Source organism: Plasmodium sp. gorilla clade G2 (assembly GCF_900097015.1).
Source record: "Plasmodium sp. gorilla clade G2 genome assembly, chromosome: 11".
Lineage (NCBI taxonomy): Eukaryota > Apicomplexa > Aconoidasida > Haemosporida > Plasmodiidae > Plasmodium > Plasmodium adleri (nom. inval.).
This window is the reverse complement of record NC_041703.1, coordinates 421,117-445,000: the sequence shown is the minus strand read 5'-3', so window position 1 is coordinate 445,000 and position 23,884 is coordinate 421,117. Positions and strand designations below refer to the sequence as shown.

General features: G+C 17.4%; 9 protein-coding genes across 9 annotated transcripts in view; 4 read left to right on the top strand and 5 right to left on the bottom strand.

Annotated features, from left to right (window-relative positions):
* Positions 1 to 139, top strand: part of PADL01_1112100 (mitogen-activated protein kinase 2) — a gene marked incomplete at both ends in the record, with an annotated part of 1,539 nt that extends 1,400 nt beyond the window's left edge. The window contains one exon of the mRNA XM_028682576.1: positions 1 to 139. This exon is cut by the window's left edge and continues 1,400 nt beyond it. Coding sequence (XP_028538840.1) covers positions 1 to 139 — 139 coding nt within the window.
* Positions 140 to 1,790: 1,651 nt separating this feature from the next.
* PADL01_1112000 (conserved Plasmodium membrane protein, unknown function) lies at positions 1,791 to 3,890 on the top strand (the record flags this gene model as incomplete). The annotated part of the gene is made up of 1 exon (XM_028682575.1): positions 1,791 to 3,890. The coding sequence occupies one exon, from the start codon at positions 1,791 to 1,793 to the stop codon at positions 3,888 to 3,890; it is 2,100 nt and encodes a 699-aa protein (XP_028538839.1).
* Positions 3,891 to 4,509: 619 nt separating this feature from the next.
* Positions 4,510 to 5,580, bottom strand: PADL01_1111900 (glyoxalase I; the record flags this gene model as incomplete). The annotated part of the gene is made up of 1 exon (XM_028682574.1): positions 4,510 to 5,580. The coding sequence occupies one exon, from the start codon at positions 5,578 to 5,580 to the stop codon at positions 4,510 to 4,512; it is 1,071 nt and encodes a 356-aa protein (XP_028538838.1).
* An 825-nt stretch (positions 5,581 to 6,405) lies between these two features.
* Positions 6,406 to 7,557, bottom strand: PADL01_1111800 (Rpr2, RNAse P, putative; the record flags this gene model as incomplete). The annotated part of the gene is made up of 1 exon (XM_028682573.1): positions 6,406 to 7,557. One exon carries the CDS (start codon positions 7,555 to 7,557, stop codon positions 6,406 to 6,408), a length of 1,152 nt encoding a protein of 383 aa, XP_028538837.1.
* Positions 7,558 to 8,464: 907 nt separating this feature from the next.
* Positions 8,465 to 10,585, bottom strand: PADL01_1111700 (GTP-binding protein, putative; the record flags this gene model as incomplete). Its single annotated transcript, XM_028682572.1, has 1 exon — positions 8,465 to 10,585. One exon carries the CDS (start codon positions 10,583 to 10,585, stop codon positions 8,465 to 8,467), a length of 2,121 nt encoding a protein of 706 aa, XP_028538836.1.
* Positions 10,586 to 12,190: 1,605 nt separating this feature from the next.
* PADL01_1111600 (ubiquitin domain-containing protein DSK2, putative) lies at positions 12,191 to 13,801 on the top strand (the record flags this gene model as incomplete). Its single annotated transcript, XM_028682571.1, has 4 exons — positions 12,191 to 12,335; positions 12,449 to 12,544; positions 12,687 to 12,821; positions 13,026 to 13,801. 4 exons carry the CDS (start codon positions 12,191 to 12,193, stop codon positions 13,799 to 13,801), a joined length of 1,152 nt encoding a protein of 383 aa, XP_028538835.1.
* An 858-nt stretch (positions 13,802 to 14,659) lies between these two features.
* Positions 14,660 to 15,691, bottom strand: PADL01_1111500 (UDP-galactose transporter, putative; the record flags this gene model as incomplete). The annotated part of the gene is made up of 1 exon (XM_028682569.1): positions 14,660 to 15,691. The coding sequence occupies one exon, from the start codon at positions 15,689 to 15,691 to the stop codon at positions 14,660 to 14,662; it is 1,032 nt and encodes a 343-aa protein (XP_028538834.1).
* A 1,184-nt stretch (positions 15,692 to 16,875) lies between these two features.
* On the bottom strand, positions 16,876 to 17,447 carry PADL01_1111400 (conserved Plasmodium protein, unknown function; the record flags this gene model as incomplete). The annotated part of the gene is made up of 2 exons (XM_028682568.1): positions 16,876 to 16,965; positions 17,148 to 17,447. 2 exons carry the CDS (start codon positions 17,445 to 17,447, stop codon positions 16,876 to 16,878), a joined length of 390 nt encoding a protein of 129 aa, XP_028538833.1.
* A 5,391-nt stretch (positions 17,448 to 22,838) lies between these two features.
* PADL01_1111300 (protein tyrosine phosphatase) lies at positions 22,839 to 23,495 on the top strand (the record flags this gene model as incomplete). Its single annotated transcript, XM_028682567.1, has 1 exon — positions 22,839 to 23,495. The coding sequence occupies one exon, from the start codon at positions 22,839 to 22,841 to the stop codon at positions 23,493 to 23,495; it is 657 nt and encodes a 218-aa protein (XP_028538832.1).
* Between the last annotated feature and the right edge of the window lie 389 nt (positions 23,496 to 23,884).

The following is a 23,884-nucleotide window of genomic DNA, read 5'->3' as shown; positions in this document are numbered from 1 at the left end:
ACTTCCCTTTGATGATTGGATGGTTCTATCAGAAACACAACTTAGATATATTTTCTTAAAAGAAATTCAATCATTTCATGCTGATTTAATTATACCTGCCAAGTTAAATATACATCAAAAGAGTTTCTACAATATGTAAGGATAATTTTTACCTATACAGAAATAGAAGCAACTAAGGAGGGAAGAAATATATAATTTTTAAATTATATAATATATATATATATATATATATATATCACATCATTTTTATATAAATATATTCCTCATATTTGTCTTTTTTATTATTTTTTTTTTGAATAATATTTTTTATTAGTGTTCATTACATTTACAAATTCCAAAAAAACAAATTATTATATACCTATAACATCTTTTCCAAAAAAAAAAAAAAAAAATAAAATAACATTTTTTTATATTTTTAAATGAAATATTCGTTTATAATTCTTTTCCTTTGCTTATGGAATTTTATAGATTTTTACCCTGACATTAAGTCTAAATAATTTTTCACTTTTTACTAAATAATATGTTCACCTTAATAAATGATACACAAAAAATATATATATTTATATATTATATTTATATTTTTTTTGTTATTTTTTTATGTATTCCGCTTGAATAAATAAAAAATATATATCTTATACATTTATATATTATAAAAGATTAAAATAATAACATATATTTTTCTTTACTCTTGTGCATGTCTCAGTCACAAAAATGAAAGAATATTATCATAAAAATATGTAATTTATAGATTATATATACTAATATTATAATATTTTTTTTTATAGTATTTATTTATTTAAGCATTATTTACAAAAAAAAAAAAAAAAAAAAGGAAGAAAAAAAGGGAAAAAAAAAAGTATGCTAATTACAATTTGTACATGCGTATTATTAAATATACATAATATATTTTTATAAGTATATATAATATATTTTTTTTTTTTTAATATATGAGAATACAATTTTTCTGTATAACATTAAAATATTTTAGTATACACATGAAAATAATATTCTAAATTATTTTAAATTTGTTATGAAAAAGAATTTTTTTTTTTTTTTTTTGATTTTTTAAAGGAAATTTAGATGGACATATATTCAACGCATAATTATATATATATATGTATATATATTATATATATAAATACATATATTAGATATATACATATATATATATATAAATCTTATTAATATATTATAAATTATTAATATATTAACATATTATTAAATTATTATAAATTTATTAATGTATTATAATATTATTAATTTATTTTATTAACTTAATATTTTTATTAAAATATCAATAAATATGTAAATATATTTATAATATATATATATTATATATATATATTTGCATACATATAATATTATTATTATATTAATTTTTTTATTTCACGTATTATTCATAATAATATATATCATTACCAAAATGAATAAATAAATAATATATATTTTATATAAATTTAAATTTATATTTATATTATTGTGTATTTATTAAATTTTATATCCTTCATAATATATATATTATATATTTTTTATTTTATTATAAATTTAAAATGCATATAAAAACAGATAAAATGAAGTAATTTTTACTTCATATAATAAAGTATGATATTAAGGACAAAAAAATAAAAAAAAAAAAAAAAAAAAATTAAAATATATATAATATAAAAAAAAAAAAAAAAAAAATACGTAACACATATATATAATAATACAAACTTTTGCATTTTATTTTATATTATTTTCGTTTTGTTTTTTTCTCTAATAAAAGTTATGAAAAAGGAAATATTATAAATATGAATGAAAATCTTATTCATAAAAATTTAGTAAACAGGAGTTCAAATAAAGATGATAACAATAAAGTAATGGGTGATAAGTCATCATGTGTGGATGGAGAGAAAGAAAATGAAGAAGAGAATGAGAAAAAAGAAAATGAAATGAGCAAAGATAAAATACAAATTAGCTATAAGAGTATTTTTTTATTTCAGATATTTTTATTTTTGATATATTTTTTAGTATTACTTATTGGATCTTTTAATTTTTCTTTTAAACTTTTCCAAGTTAGAGAAAAACATTTATATGAATTTTTAAATAATATTAAAAGCGTACCATGTTATAATTCTTTTTATATTAAGAAAGGACCAAAGGATAATAAACATAATAATAATAATAATAATATAAATGAAGTAAGAAAGAAAAGAAATATTGTATATAAGAATACAGACAACTTATTACATACTCATGATAAGATTCCAAATATAAATTTCAAATATTATTTTACTAGAGGCAAACATTATAAAATTGAGAATAATGAAATGAAAGAAGAAAATAATAAAGAAATAAAAATGTTTATATGTCTAAATAAAAAACAAAAACTGTATAATAATGATATAAAAGAAGTATTATTAAAATGGAAAACATATGTACATAAATTTCTTCATTTTTGTTTAAATGAAATTAAGAATGCATTTTTTAAAAAAGAAAATAAAACAACTATACAAAATAATATGAAAAATTATATAATAGATAATTATAAAAATAATCAGGATATTGAAGTTTATAAATATTTATATTATAACTTTTTATTAAATAAAAATACATCTTATAAAAATTATTATGTAAATATGGAACATATATTCTATATGTATATTAATAATATTTGTTATTATCATGATTTTAATTATATTCAAACAATTATAAGTCATAATACATCTAATACAACAACATTCATAAATATAGACAAAAATATTATAGATGATATTTTAATAGAAAATAATAAAAAAGATATTACTTTATTAATAAATCATATCAATACTTATTTAAATGACGATATATTTCATGACCTTTTAAATACATTATATTTTAAGATATGTAATAAACCAAATATAATTAATTATCTTAAAAAGAATCAGAAAGATAATAATACATTATTAAATATGGATAGTAATTTATCTGAACAAAATCATTATAATAATTTTCATAATATAAATTATTTTAAATATTATACATTATATAATAATATACAAGACATAAAAAATAATACTAATCATTTTCATAAATTTATAAACAGAATACAAACAAATATTAGAACAGTACAAGTATTGAAAGGATTAAATAAATGTATAAAAAAATATATAAGAAATTTAATAAAAATACCTTTTTATTTTTTTATGGATGATTTTTATGATACACCTTGTTATGTATACAGCAAATTGATTAGTAATTTATTAAGAAATTATTATAAAGGAATTTTTTTATATTTTATTATTTTTATTGGATTTGTTCATGTAGTATTCTCTCCATTCCCAATAACGCTAGTACATTTTAGAAGATTTTTTATTTATCTTATAATAATAATGTATCGTTTATTTATCTTATATTTTATACCATCTATAATTCAATATGTAATTTATAAATTTCATAATTTTAAAGAAGAATATATACATATTTTTGACTATTCAGATCATGTCATTTTATTCTGTACATTACTATTTATTATTTCCCTTGAAATCAAAGCTATTGAATATACAATCAAACATCAAGAATCCAGTTCAGATCATTTTCATTTTAAATATAACAGAAATTTCTGTTTCTTCTTTTTAAAATTCATTTTGTATTATTATTATATTCTTATATCCTTTTTTCTATATACTAGTTATTTTACTTCTAAATTCTTTCATACAACAAATGAAATATTTGTTGCCTATTTCTTTTCAACTTTTTCTATCTTTTTCTTCTTTTATTTTTTCTTATATAAAAATTATTTCAGCTTTTATAGTATTGGAATAACTTCTTATATGAAAAAAAATAATACTGCTCCTTCTAATGTCTTTCACACACCTTCTTGTTTATCAATTACTGGAAAGTCTTTAAAAGATAAATTTAACATCGAATAATTGTTGCAAATATAACGTACACTCAAATAAATAATATATATGGATGTATATATATATATATATATATATTTATGTTTGTGTATATGTAATTTTTTTTTTTTTTTATATAAAGAAAAAAATCTATATGTGAAAATTTTCAAATTTTTAATAATTGTTAAATGTATATATATGTGAATATATGTCCACATATTATTCATTTTATAATATATATATTAATAATGTTTAAACCATTTGTCTTTTTGTATTAATTTTAGCTTATATGTTTATAAAATTTTGATTTTTTTTTTTTTTTTTTTCTTTTTCTTCCTTTTTTTTTTGTTATTAAATGAAAAAAATAAAATAATACATATATATATAATATATATTTATATATTTATATTTATATTTATAATTTTTTTTTTTTTTTAAACTTTTGTAATTACAACAACAACAATAAAAAAAAAAAAAAAAAAAAAAAAAAAAAAAAAAAAAAAACAGTTAATTATAACTAATCGATATAAAAAATTATAAAATGAAACATATGTTCATATATAAATATGTTTAAATATATGTATATTAACAGAATGTATTTATATCATTTAAATTTTTTTTTTTTTTTTTTTTTTTTTTTTTTTTTTTTTTATTTTGCAATAAATGAAGTGTCCCGTTGTATAAGCTCTACGACATAATTATCAGGATCATATATAAATGCAATATTTTTCATTAATCCTTCAGTTACTTTTTTTTTAAAAGTAACATTTAATGTTTCTAATTCTTTACAATAATTCTCTAAATCATTTACTAAAAATCCTATATGTCCAAAACCTCTTGGCTCTGTATTTCCATTATGATATGAAAAATGTTCATCTTGTTCTGTACCATGATTGTGTGTTAATTCTAGAACGGGTTCCCATGATTGCTTAAAATTTTCATAATCTTCATCTGTTTGATATGAATTTTTCAAAGAATTAAAATCATATATTTCATTTTTATTCTTATTTGATTGGTCTTCTATTATTTCCTTATTATTTTGTACACATAGATAATTGGATTTTAAGAAATATAAAGAGAAATCGCTGCAATGTTTTACATGTATCAATTTCATACCTAAAATATTTATATAAAAATATAAACTTTTTTCAGGGTTCTTAACCCTAATCATTGTTTGAGAAAAGTTTGTAATATTTTTATAATCTTTCCATTTAACATTATTTGATCTTTTTACAATTTCAATCCAATAATTATTAGGATCTAAAGCAAAACCAATAGTTTTCATTTTGGTTTCATGTGGTAATTTGTGAAACTTAACATTTTTTTTAAATAAATTATCACACAGTTCAATAACATCATTACAATTAAATGCAATATGTCCAAATCCTCTATCATTTTCATTATTTCCATTACTTAATTTTTCTTGACTATTATGATTATATGTAAGTTCCAAACAAACAGTATTCAGATTCCATAAATATTTTTCAGATTCTTTGGTGTTTGGTTGAGGTAATTTCTTTCTTTCTTCTTCATCATATGGAGGAGTGATCAAGAAATAAAGAGAAAAGTTATACTCATTAAAATGATACGTATGAATATTTATCATACCGAAATGTTTTTCATAGAATTCAACAGTTTCTTTAGGGTCATATATACGCAACATGGTTTGTTGCCATGTAACATTGTATTTCTTTGCTAAATTTGATATTTCTTGTGCCATATTGTAAAATACATATGAATATTTAATAATAGATATTATATATATATATATATATATATATATATAGATATATATTTGGAGATATTTATTTTTTTATTTTATTTTATTATATATTATATAATATTTAGTTTTTCAAAAAATTATTTTGTTCGTTATATATCCTCTTAATTAATAATCAAATTTATTAATAATGGATTATTATATATAAACATAAAATATCTTTATAATTCACGATAAAGCAATTTTTTACAAAATTAAAAATAATGAATATATTTTTTTTACAAAACGATACTACAGCTACATGTATTATGTTATTATATATATATATATATATATATATATATAATATTATATGTATCTACCTTTTTGGAATATTATATATATAGTAATTGAATTTTTTTTTTTTTTTTTTTTTTTTTTTTAATACTGGAAAGAATAATACGTTACAATTATATATTATCATAATTTTTTTTTATATATGTAACATTTATTAATTTTTTTTTTTTTTTCTTTTTTAAATGGTAATTATGTTATTATGATCTATACTTACAATATAAACAAAAAAAAATAATAAAAATTAAAAAAAATAAGATGTAATAATAAAATATATAAATGTAGAATATATATAAGGTCCACATAAAAAAAGAAAAAAAAAAAAGCATCAAAATTACTATGTGTATTATTTATCAAGAAATCATTGTATTTTTCAAAAAAAAGACCAAAAAAAAAAAAAAATAAATAATAAAAAAAAAAGGATAAAATAAAATTTATACATGTCACAAAAACATTTATATGTAATTATATTTATTCTTATTATATCTCTTTTTATAGTATATCTAATATATTTTTTCCCTTTTTTTTTTTTTTTGATTTATTAAAATTTAAAAAGCCATCATTCGTATTCAAATTCGTAAAACCCTGATTTTTATTTTGTACTATATTGTTATTTTGAGATTTTCGTTTTCTTTCATTTTTCATATTTTTACCTTCACTGTTCATATTCATTTTATCATCATTTTTTATATTCTCAATATGGGCAGTTTTACATTTTTCACTTTCATTCACAACATATTGATCACAAATTTTATTACATTTTTGAGTATCATCTTTATTTATTCCATAATCGATTCGAAATAAATAGGATAGCTTTTGGTATATATTGTCTTGGTTAATAATATTTTCTTGGTTAATAATATTTTCTTGGTTAATAATATTTTCTTGGTTAATAATATTTTCTTGGTTAATAATATTGTCTTGGTTAATAATATTGTTTTGGTTTATAATATTGTCTTGGTTTATAATATTGTCTTGGTTTATAATATTATCATTATCAATAATATTATCCTTATCAATAATATTATCCTTGTCAATAATATGTTCCTCCTTTTTCATTTCTGCACAATCAATATTTTTAACAATATCTTCATTTTTATTTTCATCTTTTGCACTCAATTGGTTTCCAGTATTACTTGTGTCATCCTTATTAAAAGGAACATTATTCTTTTTTATTTCATAATTATCAATTTCATTAATTAAGAAGAAATTAACATTTGACAAATTACTGATGGATGGTTTTTGCTTGTCATTATGTTTAAGAGGATATATATTTTTATGTTTGCTTAAATGTTGTAAATTTATTTTTTTTTTACGTTTACAAAGTAAACACGTATAAGTTACTTTCCCTTGATTCGGACTATGTGTGATCTTACAATTATAAAATGGAATATATATTAAATTACAATAATGACAACATATATTATCAAATAATAAATTATTTTTTGTTATTTTTTTTATCAAGGCAATATATTTCATAGATAATTTTACATTTATATACACTGTAGATAATGCTAAATTCCATAAATATTCAGCTCGCTTACCTATTGCTTCATCATTTATTATTTCTGACATATTTATTTTCTTAATGTATGATAAGCAAGTTTCTTTTTTCTCTTCGTTCTCATCATCTTCGATGTTCATAATATTTATTTTTATTAATTTATTTTATTTTTTTAAATATATATAAAGAGGTTAAAGAAATTTTTTTCTACATAAAGAATAAATAATTACAATAAGAAAATACATAGAATGGTTATATATATAATATATATACATAATAATTTTTTTAAGGAAAAAAAATTATTAAATATAAAGCGGCATGGACTTAACATATTTATAACTTTTTAAATAATACAAATATGTTCCTATATTTTAAGTTGTTTAATGTATTTAAGTCAATATTATATTATATATACATATATTTTTTTTGTTTATCTTGATACGTTATATTTTTCTCTAGATTAATTAAAAAATTTACATAATTAAAATAAATAAAGTGGGTACTTTAAAAAAAACGCATTATGCATTTAAAAATTAGAATTTAAAAAATATATATATATATAAATATATATTTATATATAGATAAAAAAAATTAAAATAATAAAACATAATCTAATTAATATATTATATTATATATATATTTATTATATTAATAATATGCCTTAAGTCAATAATTAATTTGATGACATATAAATATACCAAATACAACAGTATATATTATTATATATATGATAATATATATATAATTTTAAAGAATTATATTATACAAAAAAAAAAAAAAAAAAAAAAAACTTATATTTTCAAAATATAATATATATAAAAAAATATATATTTTTTATAACTTCAAAGAAATATAAATAATAAACAATTCATATTATATATAATATCCATATAAAAAAAAAAAAAAAAAAAAAAAAAATATTGGGTGTTAATATACATTTCTTTACCACAACAATTTTATATTATATCAACTTTAAGATTGTATTATAAATATATATATATATATATACATATATATTTTATAAAAATCATTAAAAATTCCATTCAATCAATTACCACCCTTGCTTGTTTCATTATTTTCAAATTTTTCGTAGTACTTCTTTAAATTAGATTTATTCTCAACCAATTTTATAAAGGTTGTGTTTCCATCGTCTGAATAAGATATAGAATGAGGAACTACTTTATAATTTTTGATAAGAAAATCAATTCTGTCTTTTGCTTCACTGGTTGGAAATTGTAAGTTTAAAATATGAACATCTTTAATTTGATTAATTAAATGTTCAATAATTTGAATAAGATAATTACAGTTGGTTCCATATTTTGCTGAAATGGGTAAGGCATTTTTTGGTTTATTCTTACATAAAGTATATAATTCGTTATCTGTTAATTTGTCAATTTTATTCCATACTTCTATTACATTATTTTTTATAAATTCATCAGATATACCTATTTTATTTAAAGTTTCAAGAACACACTTTTTATGATTATCTTTATATGGATGACTAACATCAATAACATGTATAATAACATCAGCTGTTTTTATAGCTTCTAAAGATATTTTAAATGATTCATATAATGAATATGGTATATTTTGTATAAAACCTATAGAATCTACAAAAATAGTAGAATAACATGTAGATATATTTAAATTCTTATAAGCATTATCTAATGTTTGGAATAATAAATTTCTAGCTTTTAAATTTGATTTTGTTAAATAATTAATTAATTTTGTTTTTCCAACATTAGTATATCCTACAATAGCTATTAATGCTTTATGTTTTCTAGAATTATTTTGTAAAATCATATTGTTTTTACATTTTATTAATTCCTTTTTTAATTTACTATATAAATTATTTATAATTCTTTTCTCATATTCTTTATAAGTTTCATTACTCTTTATATAATTACTGGTATATCCTGAAAAATTCGCGTTGGACTTTTTATTCTGTTTACCTATAGTGAAAAAATTCAACTTGGTATATTTCTCTTCATAATCAATGGATGAACCTCCTAATACATTATTTTCTATATACTTTATGTATTTCATTCTTGACTTGCTATCTTCTGAATAAGTATTTAAAACAAAATTTGCTCTAGCTAATTCGAGTTGTAATTTGCTTAAATTGTTTTTTGCTCTGCTTTTTAAAATATATAAAATGATACTATACCTGTCGAATAGTTCTACGTACATTGGTATATTTTTTGAACATTCTTGTGTATCGCTTATTTGTTCATACGGCATATCATTTATCTGTTCGTCTGATCTATCACTTATCTGTTCGTATGATCTATCTGCTATATCTTCTTTTAATATATTCATATTTTGTTCGATGTTCACATCATCACATTGCTCATCCTCCTTATCTAAAAAATTATTATACGCATCTAAACAATATGAACTATTATCAATTATTATGTTTTCATTATCACAATTATCAAAATTAACGTCCGACATTCTTGCATACATATCAGTGTTGTCACATTCTCTTTTGTTATTTAATATAAGTTCATCTTGATAACTTTTTAACAAGCTGTTAAATAAAAACTCCAAGTTACGAAATTGTTCAGGTGACAATAAGGTGTTAATAAAAATACATGGGGTTGGGTTTTTTAAATAATATTTTGACAATTCATTTAATTTACCTTTACTAAAATAAAATTTATTGTCTATATTATTAACTTTAATTAAAATAGACTCGGCTATTTTATGTTCAATTTCATCATAATTAATATATTTACTTGATGATTTATCATTAGTAAAAGACAATTTTTTGAGAATTTCTTTTTCGCTTTTTTCAAAAACATGATGTTGTTCATTATTTTGTGATAATTCCTTGTTGGGTACTTGAGTTTCATCAATTTTGTCCTTTTTCTGATCTTCCTCTTTTTCTTTTTTTTCATTTTTTAAATACCACCCTCCTAAAGGCATAGATATTCCTTTGGCTATTTTGAAGTTTGCTGATTTTGCTAAACCTAAAGCCTCTTGTGCATCATAAATTATCTCTTGAAATAATTTGTTAGAATTATTTTTACTTCTTTTTAATATAGGGTGCAATACAATAATTTCCTTCTTTGGAGATTCATTATGATAATATATATTGGATTTATCTGTGAAATATCTTTTCTCTATTTTGTTTACATTTTTTAATAAAAACAATATTCTTCTCATATTTTTTAAAAATACAACATTGTGTAGATTCTTTTATAATATATATATATATATATATATATATATATAAAGAGAGAGAGAGAATATTAGGAGCTTATACGTGGTATACAAAAAAAAAAAAAAAAAAAAAAAAAAGATAAAAATAAAGGAAAAGATAAAAGCTCAAATATCCTAATTGAAAAATGACATTATTTTATTTTTATTTTTTTTCTTTATTGTTAAATACCTCAGAACTATTTACACACATATACAAAAAAAAAAAAATATATATATATATATAATAATATGTAACCAACTAGAACATTGTTTTTCTTTTTTCCATAATATTTTTCTATTTATATTTCATAAGACTTCAAATTATAAATTAGCATATATTACATATATATATTTTTTCCTTTTTATTTCCCCACTAAATTTTAAAGCAATTAAATATTGGGGAATTATTCTTAGGGCACATTTAAAGATTTCATTTCTCCATTTTATTTATTCATATCTTTTCTTTTCTTATTTAAAAAACGCAGGTATATACAACCCTATAAATATATATATATATATTATGTGAATTTTTTTTAACAATAATAATATTATAATAAATATATAAATATAATTATATATTTATATAATAAATACTACGGTATTTTATCAATAATTTTAATATATAAAACACGCTGTTATACTACTTAAAATATGTACCCTTTAAATATAAATGTATTAATAAGCCGTAAATTTTAATACACTCTTTTTATTTTATATAATATATATATATTATATATATATACAATATTTTTTTTTATATACCATTCATTTATAATAATTTCATTATATACGTGCACATATAAAAAAAAAAAAAAAATTGAAAAAATTATTATATCATAAGGTAATTAATAATATATTATATTAAATAAATATTTCTTATAAAATTATAACGTTAAAATATATATAATAATATTATATATTTATATAATGGGAAAAATATTAAAAAATTGTTCGTTAATATTATAATATTTATATATTATATAATTATATATATATTTATAATATATATATAATAATAAATATATATAATATATATATGTAATACATAATAAATATAATAATCCCCTAAAATGGTTAAGATATACTATACAAATAATATGTATAATTTATTATATTATATATTATAAAAAAAAGTATAATTTCATTTCATTCAACTTAGTTTTTTTTTTTTTTTTTTTTTTTTTTTTTTAAATATATAAAATGAAAAAGAATTAGTTTTTTTTGAACATATTTTATTTTATGAGCTTAATATATTAATATAAATGAAAAAAATTGCAATTAAAATATTTTGTTAATATATTAAGGTAGAGATTTTTAAATTAATTATCATTATAAATTATATACATATCCATTCTATTATATATAATATATATATTTTTTTAATAATTATATGTAATTATATATACGTATACAACATATATTTTTTATACAATAAAAAAAAAATAAATAAATAAATAAAAAAAGAAGCAAAGTAAAGAAAAATTCTTATATATAATATTTAATTTTAATCTTTTTTTTTTATTTTGAAAAAAAATTATAATATATATATATATATAATTAAATATCAAGATGGCAATAAATGTATCTTTCAAAGTTACGGGGGGTAAAGAATTTACTGTAGCCATTGAACCAGATATTACAGTATTGGATTTAAAAAAAATCTGCGCTGAACATGTAGATATACCTGTTGAAGCACAAAGGATAATTTTTAAAGGTTTGTAATTAGTGTATAATAAAAGGAGTGTATAAAAAACATTAACATAAAAAAAGGGAAATTATATATATATATAATATATATATATTTTGTTTTTGTGTTTTTTATTATAGGCAAAATATTGAAGGATAAAGAATCTTTGACAGTATATGGTGTAGCTGATGGAAATACTATGCATTTAGTTAGAAGTGCTATGGCAACGAAAGATGGTAATAACAAAATGAATAAATGAATATATATAATATATATATGTATATATATAATATACATGTGGTCTATATATATATATATATATATATATATATATATATATATATATTTATTTAATTATTTATTGATTTTATTTTTTAGTAGCACAAGAAGAAAAAGAAAGCAACAAGAATGAAAATGTAAACAATAATGATCAAAGCAGACCATCTAATGAAAATAACAATGAAATGGGAGACAATCCATTAGTACAAATGTTAATGCAAAGCGGCGCTGGAGGTTTGTACACACAAAAATAAATAAAAAAATATATATATATATATATATATATGTTATGCTGAATGTTTTCATGATGTGGTTTTATTTGTACAGTATACATGATCCCCTCTATTATAAAAATATATACATATATATATATATATATATATATATATATATATGTTCATATTTCATTATATTTCTTCATTCCACTTTTACCTTCAGATATGGGAAATTTTAACTCTGGTTTGGGAGGTGCAGATAATTTTAACCTAGGAAATTTTGCAAACATGTTAAATGCCAATGGAGCAGGAGATTTTAATCGCGATACAATCAGCTCTTTGTTGAATAACCCACTTGCTAGATCCGTTTTAAATGAATTAAGTAACAACCCTGAAATGTTAACAAATTTAGTATCTAATAATCCAATATTAAGAAATACATTTTCTCAAAGTCCACTTATGCAACCAGTTTTAGAAAACCCTAATTTATTAAGAGAATTTATGAGACCAGAAATATTACAGGCTGGGTTACAAATAGAAAATGCTCTTAACATGAACAATAATAATAATAACAATAGTAACAGACCAGGAAGTGGATTTCGAATGGAAGATATATTAAATAATTTAAATAACTTAAATAATTTATCAAACACTAATAATACGACCGATAATAATAATAACAATAATAATAATGCTAATCCAGGTAATAACTTGAATTCATTTCTCCAATCACCAGAATTATTACAAGCATTTCAACAAGTTATGAGATCTAATAGAAATTTAGGAAATTTCAATTTTCCAAATGCTAATATGAATCTAGATTTTAATACTACAAATGTAACAGATAATCGTCCACCTGAAGAAAGATACGCATCCCAATTGTCAAGTTTACAAGAAATGGGATTTCTTGATAATGCTGCAAATATTCAAGCATTACAAGAAACAGGTGGAGATGTAAATTCAGCTGTAACACGTTTATTAGAAAGAGGTTTTAATTAAAATCTATACTTTTGTTAAACTTATAAATTTATTGTATATAAGATACGTGTTTATTATAATGTAAGTCTATATGTAAATGAAAATATATGTATGTATATATTTTAATTTTTTTTTTTTTTTTTTTTTTTTTTTTTATTCGTTCAAATAGTAATACAAGAATAAATAAATATAATTATATTAATATATATATATGTAATATTTATTCTACATTTTACTTTTATGTTATGTATATAATATATATATATATATTTTTTTTTTTATTTAAAGTTTAAGGATTATTTCATACTATTATTTGAAGTACCACTTAATAATTTTTTTTTTTTCCACATATATATATATATATATATATATATTAACAACAAAGGCTCATACATCCACACTGAGATATTTATAATAATGCTTTTTATTTTTACGTATTTATTTTTATTGTATATTTTTTTTACAATTTTTTTCCTTTTTTGTATGTTTTATCTTTTCAAGACAAATTCATAAATTTTATAATTTAAAAAAAAATAACAAAAATAAAAGTTAGTGTATTAAAATGAAACAGATTATACATAGGGATGATCATTCCTTGTTTCTTTCCCAATTGTAATAAAAATATGTAAACATTAAAAATATGCATGTTGCGAGTAAAATTAAAAAAAATATATACATAGATATATGTAATATATAAGCATTTTATGAATATGTTTAGATGTTTAAAAAACCTTTTTAAACATCCTTTAAAAGGTATTCAAAAGTGAAATATGCAATTATATAATATATATATATATATATATATATATATATATTATATACGTGTAGTTTATTTTATTTTTTTATTTTATTATTTTTTTTTTTGTTTTCTTTGAATGCTCACTTATTTTTACTTTGAACCTTCTTGGATTGTTTCTTAAGATAACTCTGTACAATGAGAGTTGAAAAAATGACTCCTATACATACCCATTGTAACGGTTTAAGTACATGTCCAAATAGGTAAACCGAAACGACTGTACTTAGAGCTTTTCTAAGTGTTGTGAAGAGACTAGTATATAAACTACCATATACCCTGAGTGAGTAAAAAACGAAAAACTGTCCAAGAGTTCCACTTACAGAGAAAGCTAAGATATAATAATATGAGCTTGTATATTTTTCTAAGAAAATATATGGTTTACTTCCTTCAATAATTAATGAAGCTAATAAATTAAAAATGAATGCAAATATATTAACATAAAACATAAGATTAACAGAATCAACATTATATTTACTTAATAATTTATCTTGTCTAGGTCCAGTAAGTCCGTCACATAATAATGATATACATAAAAGTAGAATTCCAAATGTAGTCTGATGAACTTCCTTAGAACTTTTTGTTCTTAATAAATTGAAAAGAACTAATGATGATGTAATTAAAAATACTGAAATATAATCATAATATGGATATTTCTTTCCAAAAAAAAAATAACCTCCTACTACAATTGGTATCATTTTTCCAGATTTTACAAGTACTTGTGTAGGGAAATTAACATGCCTTAAAGAATAATTTGTAGCTATCATAGCTATAGAATATGTTATAGATATTAATATAATTTGTTTTATAAAATATTTATCTATATTTTTTTTTAAACTACTCATCACATTTTCATTATTTAATCTACTCTTAAAAAATATAGCACTTAAACTACATAAACTATTTGATAAACATAATACACATATTAGAAAAATGTTATAATAAAACCTATCATTTCCTCTTCCTAACTGAGGTAACTTCTCTTGATAATAACCAAATATTATAAAAAAAAAATATATACCACCTATACAAATTAAGCCGTTCAAAAAATTGTACAAATTTGAGGACTCACTACTCCTCTTCCAAAACATACCTGAGCTCTTCTGTATTTTTACCATTTTACACAAACAAAAACAAAAATAAAAACAATTATATATATATATATATATATATATATATGTGCTTATAATATTTTTATTATTCTTATATTTTTTAAATATCTTTTTTTTTTTGCTTTTTATTTCTTGTTCTAATATAAAATAAATATGTACATATAATTATGTATATGTTAATTCATATTTATTTGTTTTATTTTTAAAATGTTAATATTGTGTAATACATGTACTTCTGTATACTCATAAGTTATTTAAAAAAATAATATAAAATGAAATATATAAAATAAATATATTGAAATGTACAAAAAAATATATATATATATATATAATATAATAATTCAGTTAAAAAACGTCGGACAAAGTTGACCTGTTAATTTTTTAAAAAATAAAAATATTTATATATATAAACATATATATATTATATATTCTTTTATATTGTATTAATATATATATGTATATACATATATATTTTTTTTATTGTATATTTATTTTATTATTTAACACGTTAAATGAATAAAAGAATTTAATTTTCTTTCTCATATAATAGGGAAAATATTAATTTATATATTAAAATTATATTTACTCGGATATTCAAATGAAATAAAATGTAATTTATAATATTATATAAAAAAAGGACTTATTATATATAAAAACTTTGCATTGTATAATTTTAAAAAGAATGTTCTCAATTTTTTTTTTTTTTTTTTTTTTTTTATTATTATTCCATATACGAATAAAAAGAATATATCTTACATATTTTATTAACCTCATATTTAAAATAATACCCTTTTATACTTGTTCTCCAATGTAAAGGGAAAAAATAAAAATAAGTACATAAAATAAAAAGAATAAAATATTTGATAAGACAATATTTCTTTATAAAAAAATATTAATTTAAAGAAATGTATAAAGCTAATTATTTACTCTTTTAAGAGCTATTAATTTATAGATGTTTTTCAACAAATTATAAGGAAAACGTATAAAAATAAAATAAAATTTCAAATGTATAAATTAAAAGGGTTAATAATGTTGTATATAAATACAGAAACTAATATGAAAAGATAAATAAAAAAAAAAAAATATATATATATATATATATAAATAAATAAATATATTTTATTTTCTTATATATCACAAAAAAAGAACGAAAAAAAGCATAAAATAATTTTAGCTTATTTCTCTTAGTCTTATCTATATCTTAAACTAACACGTTCTCCCATCCTCTTTCTTTTTCTTCTTAGAGCTAACTTGGTTTTTTTATTCTTAAAAAGTAATTCCTGAGGTATGGTAAATATAATATATGTATATGTATATATGTATGTATATATATATATATATATATATATATATTTGTATATGAGAACAAGATAATATATTTAAAGGTAAAAATAGGAACGGTATGAAAAGTATGCTTTTTTAATTTTTTTATTTTATTTTATTATATTTTTATTTATTTAACCTGGATGGACTGTTTTCTTAAGATAGATGACTGTTCATCTTTAGAATCATACAACATGAAATTATTAAAAAATAAGGTTGAACGTTTATAAGTATTCATATTTAATTCTTTCGTTGTTAAATTTAATGGATGACCCAAAAATAAATTAGTTAAACCTTCTTCAGATGTTAACAATGTCTTGTTAATCTTTGTCGATAAAAAAGAAAAGGTATTTAAGGAGCATATTTTATTTTTTTTTAAATGAAAAAAAGAAAAAAGCAAGTCATATTTATTCGAAAAGTTCCATTTAGCAAGTTTCATTTTTCTCTCATTTATTTTTTCATCATTATATATATATTATATTTTAACTAAGTATTTTTATATTATAGAAATATAATTTTTCTTTTGATATTAAAAATAATATATTGGTATTTCTAAAAATATCGCAAAATGAAAAATAATAATAAATAAATAAAATTAAAAAAGTCGAAAAAAAAACAAACAAGAAACAAGCAAGAAACTAGTAACACAAGTAAAAAGAAAAATAAAAGAAAAAGGAAATAAGAAAAAAAAAAAAAAAAAAAAAAAAAGGTTTATATTGTTAACATATTTATTTTATCTTTTTGGAATATATTCTGTTTTTATATATGTTAATAAAAAGTATTAAAAAAATACTTATCCTTTTTTTTTCCTTTTTATTAATAATAGGTCAGATTTTTTTTTTATTTGATTATTCGTGCTTAAACCAGTGCAGCATTTATGAAGAAAAAAAATATATATTATATACAATATATAATATAATTATTATATAATAATATATTTTTATAATGAATATATAAAAATAAAAAACAGATTATTAAGTGAATAATAAAAAAATAATTTATCATACGTTTTGTTTTTATTTATTATCTTGATATATTATATTTATATATATTATTATAATTTGTCATATCTTTTTTTTATTTCTTATAATATTCTTTCAAAAATTTTCATGGTTCTAAATATTACTACATATATAATATACTTTATTCAAATACTATGTTTTATATGCACTTATATATATATTATATATAATAATATATGTATATTTTTTATTAATGTATATTTTATATATATATATATTTATTTATATATAATAATATTATATATTATATATTATATAATAGTGCAAATAATATATAAAATAAAAAAAAAATTATTATATTATAATATATATAAATATATTATTACGTATATATATATATATATATTTATATATATATATATATATAACAAATGGAATAAAATATATTAATATATAAATATAATATTTATTTAAAAATAAATGTTATATATATAATAATTTATAATATTATATATTTTTGTATATTAATAAAAATTATATATATATATATTATATTAAATAAAATAAAAAAAAAATTTATTAAATGAAGAAAAAAAACACAAAAAACCCAAAAAAATCAAAAAATGTTGTAAATTTTTGTAATGTTTTTATAAAATTGTATAATACTTTGTAAATATTATTTTTATTTGTGATTTTTTTATTTTTTTTATTTTTCCATTTCTCTTTTAAAATAAAAAAAAAAGTAACAAGAATGAAAAAAATTTGAGAACTTTAAACAAAATTTTATGTTTTTATATATTTTAATATTTTCATCCCCCCCCAACCACAAAAAAAGATAAAAAATTATAAAAATTATATTGTAATAAAAAAAAAAAAAAAAAAAAAAAAAAAGGAAATGAAATGAAATGAAACAGATTTTTTAAGTTGTTTTATTATTTATAAAAATATAAATAATTGTAAAACAAAAAAATTTCATGTACGTTTTTTTCTTTTTTAATGATAATAATTATTTTATATTTATATGAAGTATAATAATATTATATATATATATTATAATATATGTTATATATAAATAAAAATATATATATTTCTTCTTTTTGTTTTTCTTTTTTTCTCATTTCCATACAAAATAATAATATAAGTACATTTGAATGAAATTAATGAAATATATAAAATATACATGTATATATCATAAATATTATAGTGTTAATATATTATATTATATATATATATTTATATTTATTATATGATTTATAGTTTTTATTTCTTACAATTTTATTAAAAAAAGTATTTTGAATTCAAATTATATATATTATTTATATATAAATTATGTGTATTAAAAAAAAAATTATAATCATATATAAAATTAACATTATTTATAAATATAAAATATAATATTTATATATTTATATATGTAGTATAACGTATGTGTAATAAAATATAAATTGTACATTTTATTTATATAACAAAATAAAAAATAAAAAAATAAAATAAATAAATGAAATGAAAACAAAAAAACTATATAAATATATTTATGTATAATTAAAAAAAAAAAATTATATATATATATAAAATATACATTCACATTTTTATAATACTTTTTTTTTTACTATTAAAAAATCAAAAAATATTCACGCAACAAATATCAAAAATATACATGAAGAAACACACTTCTTTTTTTAATATGCATAAGAAGATTATCTTGAAATTTTCTGAAGACACATATTTGTATTGCTTAAAATCATTTATTAAATAAATTAAATGGATATAACTTAATACTTGCCAGCTAATTGAAACAGGAAACATTTATTATTCTATCTTAAACATTAAAGTGGAGTACAAGAAAATATAAATAAAAAACACAAAAAAAAAAAAATAAAAAATAAAATAAAACAAAACAAAACAAAACAAAACAAAATAATACATAAATATATTAAAAAAAAAAAAAAGAAAAAATTGATTCATAGATAAAATTGTCTTTTTTTTTTTATTTATTTATTTTTTCCATATATATTATCATTACGTATATGATAAAAGGAAAAAAGTGTGAAAAATATTAGTATTAAAAAAAGAATAAAAATTAAAATTAAGTAATTTCCCAGTTATTATATTTTTTATATTGTTATTTATTTATTTATTTATTTATTATTATTATATAATTTTTTTTATATATTATATCATATTAGTGATTATATTAATAAAATATGTTTAAACCTACAGACGAAATTAAAAGACATATTATCAGTATTAAAACAGAAGATTTAATTCCATGTGAAATCTATGAAAATCTTTAAGGACCTTATAAGAAAAATATATAAACAAAACTGTAAAGTAAAAGTTAATAACCTTATATTTAATCCAAATTGTGATTCTCCTATTCTTTTTTATTCCCACTTATAGAAGTATTTTATATGAAAATTCTTATAAAGTAAATATATAAAACAGTAGTAATATTTAATATTATATATATATTTATTTATTTATTTAATGAAATATAGTAAAAGTAGTTGTATATATTAATAGACAAAATAATCCTTATTATACATAAATTAACAAAATAAAAATCCTTATATAATAAATAAAAAATAAATTATAAATTTATATTTTTATATATGTCCATCTACACAAAAAAAAAAAAAATAACAAAGAGGAGTATAATTTTATTAATAATATAAATTTTATTATATAAAACAATGTTATGTAAACATATTTAATGTATTTATTTATGTATAGATATAATTCTGTTTAAAAAAAAAAAAAAAAAAAAAAAAAATTATTAAATCATTTATTTAAATTGTAAATGTGAAGACAATGTAACATATGTAATAAAACAAATAAAGTAAGTATAATATAAGACAAAAAAAATAAATGGATACCCAGAAACACCATGAAGATAAGAATTATAGGTAATTTTTTAAACAATAAGTATTATTGATAGTATTTTTTATATATATATATATGTTTATGTAAAGAAAAAATATAATATAATTATATACATCTAGACTTTTCACGCATTTTATTATTTCTTATAATATATTATATTTTTCTTGTTTCTGTTTCTTTTATATATATATTTTTTTTTATTTTTGACCAATCATTGTTATGAATTTTTTGATTTAATAATATAAATAAAAATATTACAATAGGCTACATATCTTATATATACATATAACATACATATTATTATATACATTTTATTCATCCTTCATATTATAGAAAATATATAAAAATAAGTATCTTTTATTTATGATATATATAGAATAAATTTTTGGTATGCGTGAAATTTTTTTTTTTTTGTCGCAATGTGAAATATTTTTCATTGCAGTGCGCGTGTAAAAACGCACTGCTTTTTAGGAGTAGTAAATTTATAATTATATACATATATATATTTTTTTTTTTTTTTTTTTTTTTTATTTATTTATTAATACGTATATAATATATTTATATATATTTCACCTAGTTATTTCTCTGTGTCTATATTATTTTTATTTTTTTTTCCCCACATTATCATTTATGTTTATTTTTAAAAAATCTCATTATATATGTATATTATTTTTTTTATATGTGCATACTTATATTTAAATATTATTACTACATAATTTTTCATGATTCAAAATAGAATTACCTTATCCATTTGAATTATTATTATTTTTTTTTTTTTCTCATATAGTTTATTCTATTATATTATTTTATATACATATATTTATACACATACACAAGAATATGAAGATATACATACATTTATATATATATGTGTAGGATAAAAAAATTATATGTAAAAATGATTTATCATATATTTTCTAAGCTTATAAAATATTTATATATATAGTTAGTGTACAAGTTATTTACAAGTTGTGATAATAATTTTTGAAATGTTATCATTTATTAATTTTATTATTATATATATACATAAAGGAATTTATTCATTTTATATGTTTTGTACATATATTTTCATATATAAATAATACATATAAATTTTTTGTTGTGAATATTTTACCTAGTCTTTTTTTTTTTTTTTTTTTTTCTTCTTTTAATAATAAATATATAGAATTTATTTTTTTATTATAGTATATATATATTATATATATATTTTTTTTTTCATATGTCACAATATAACATATGCATACATACATACATCTATACATACATCTATACATACATCTATACATACATCTATATATACATACTTATATATACATAAAATTATAGTAAAAAATTTGTATCCTTTTTTGTATATATGATATATATATATATTTTTTTTTTATGAATAATATATAAATATAATAATTAATTATATATGTATATCATCAATATATATATATATATATATTTATTTTTTGAAAGTAATTTTCATATTTGTTTAAAAAGTATTGAGTAAAAATAATACCGATTATATTTTTTGTAATTAATAAATTATATATTAATATATACCTATATATATATATACATATATTTCTTTATTTTTTTATGGATAAAATCGTTGTGCTTTTGATAATGTTATTTTATTAGAATATACATTGGTTAGATATAAATAACAAAGTGAGATATTTGAGTTAATAAAAAGATCAGATAAGAAGATTATAAGATTATATATATATATATATATATATATATATATATATATATGTGGACGTGTACCAATATATTATACTAGCTAGTTCAATATATATATATATATATATTTATAGTTATAGCCGTCTGGAAAAATATATAAATTTATATATTCATGTACCTACATTTATGTATCGATTTATTTACAAGTATATAATTAATCATTAGAAGTAACCGAATTAGGAGGGTTTTAATTTATAATTTTATAGTTTTTTTGTATTTTTTTTTTTAAATATTTTTTTTTATTTGAAGAAAAAATGAAGAGTTCAGAGAATAACGAAATGCAAAACTTGTGTCCAATACATTATTATTCTAACGGGAGAGATTATAATAGTGATACAATAATAAATAATGTAAATATAAAATATTTCAACATGGATAATTATTTAGGGAATGTTAATCTTCATATGGATTATTTAAATCCAGTATTAAACCACCCAACAAAAATAGAACATGGAAAAATAAAAATTTTGATATTAGATGCACCTACAAATGATTTATTACCTTTATATATAAAAGAAATGAAAAATTATAATGTAACAGATTTAGTACGTACATGTGAAAGGACATATAATGATGAGGAAATTAAAGATGCTGGGATTAATGTACATGAACTTATTTTTCCTGATGGGGATGCCCCAACAGAAGATATAGTATCTAATTGGTTAAATATTGTAAATAATGTTATAAAAAATAATTGTGCAGTAGCAGTTCATTGTGTAGCTGGATTAGGTAGAGCTCCTGTTTTAGCTTCTATCGTTTTAATAGAATTTGGAATGGACCCTATTGATGCTATAGTTTTTATAAGAGATAGAAGGAAAGGAGCTATTAATAAAAGACAATTACAGTTTTTAAAAGAATACAGGAAAAAAAAAAAAAAAAAAAATTGTCTTAGGAAATGTCATTTTATGTGATCATTGGACACACTTATTTATAATTATATATTTTAATTTTGCGTATATATATAAATATGTTTTTATTTTTATTATCATTTTTATTTTTTTATTTTTTCAAATGAAAAATATTATTAGTTCTGTAAAAAAAAAAAAAAAAAAAAAAAAAAAAAAAAAAAAGAAAAAAATTAAATTATCTATTATATATATATGCATATATTGTTTAATGCATAATAAAAAAAAAAAATAATAATAATAATATAAATACAAACATAAACATTAACAAATATATATATATATATATATATATTTATTATATATGAAATTCGTTTTAATTAATAAAAATAAGACACAATCAAGTGAAATAAAAAAAAAATGAAATAGTTATATATATATATATATATATATAT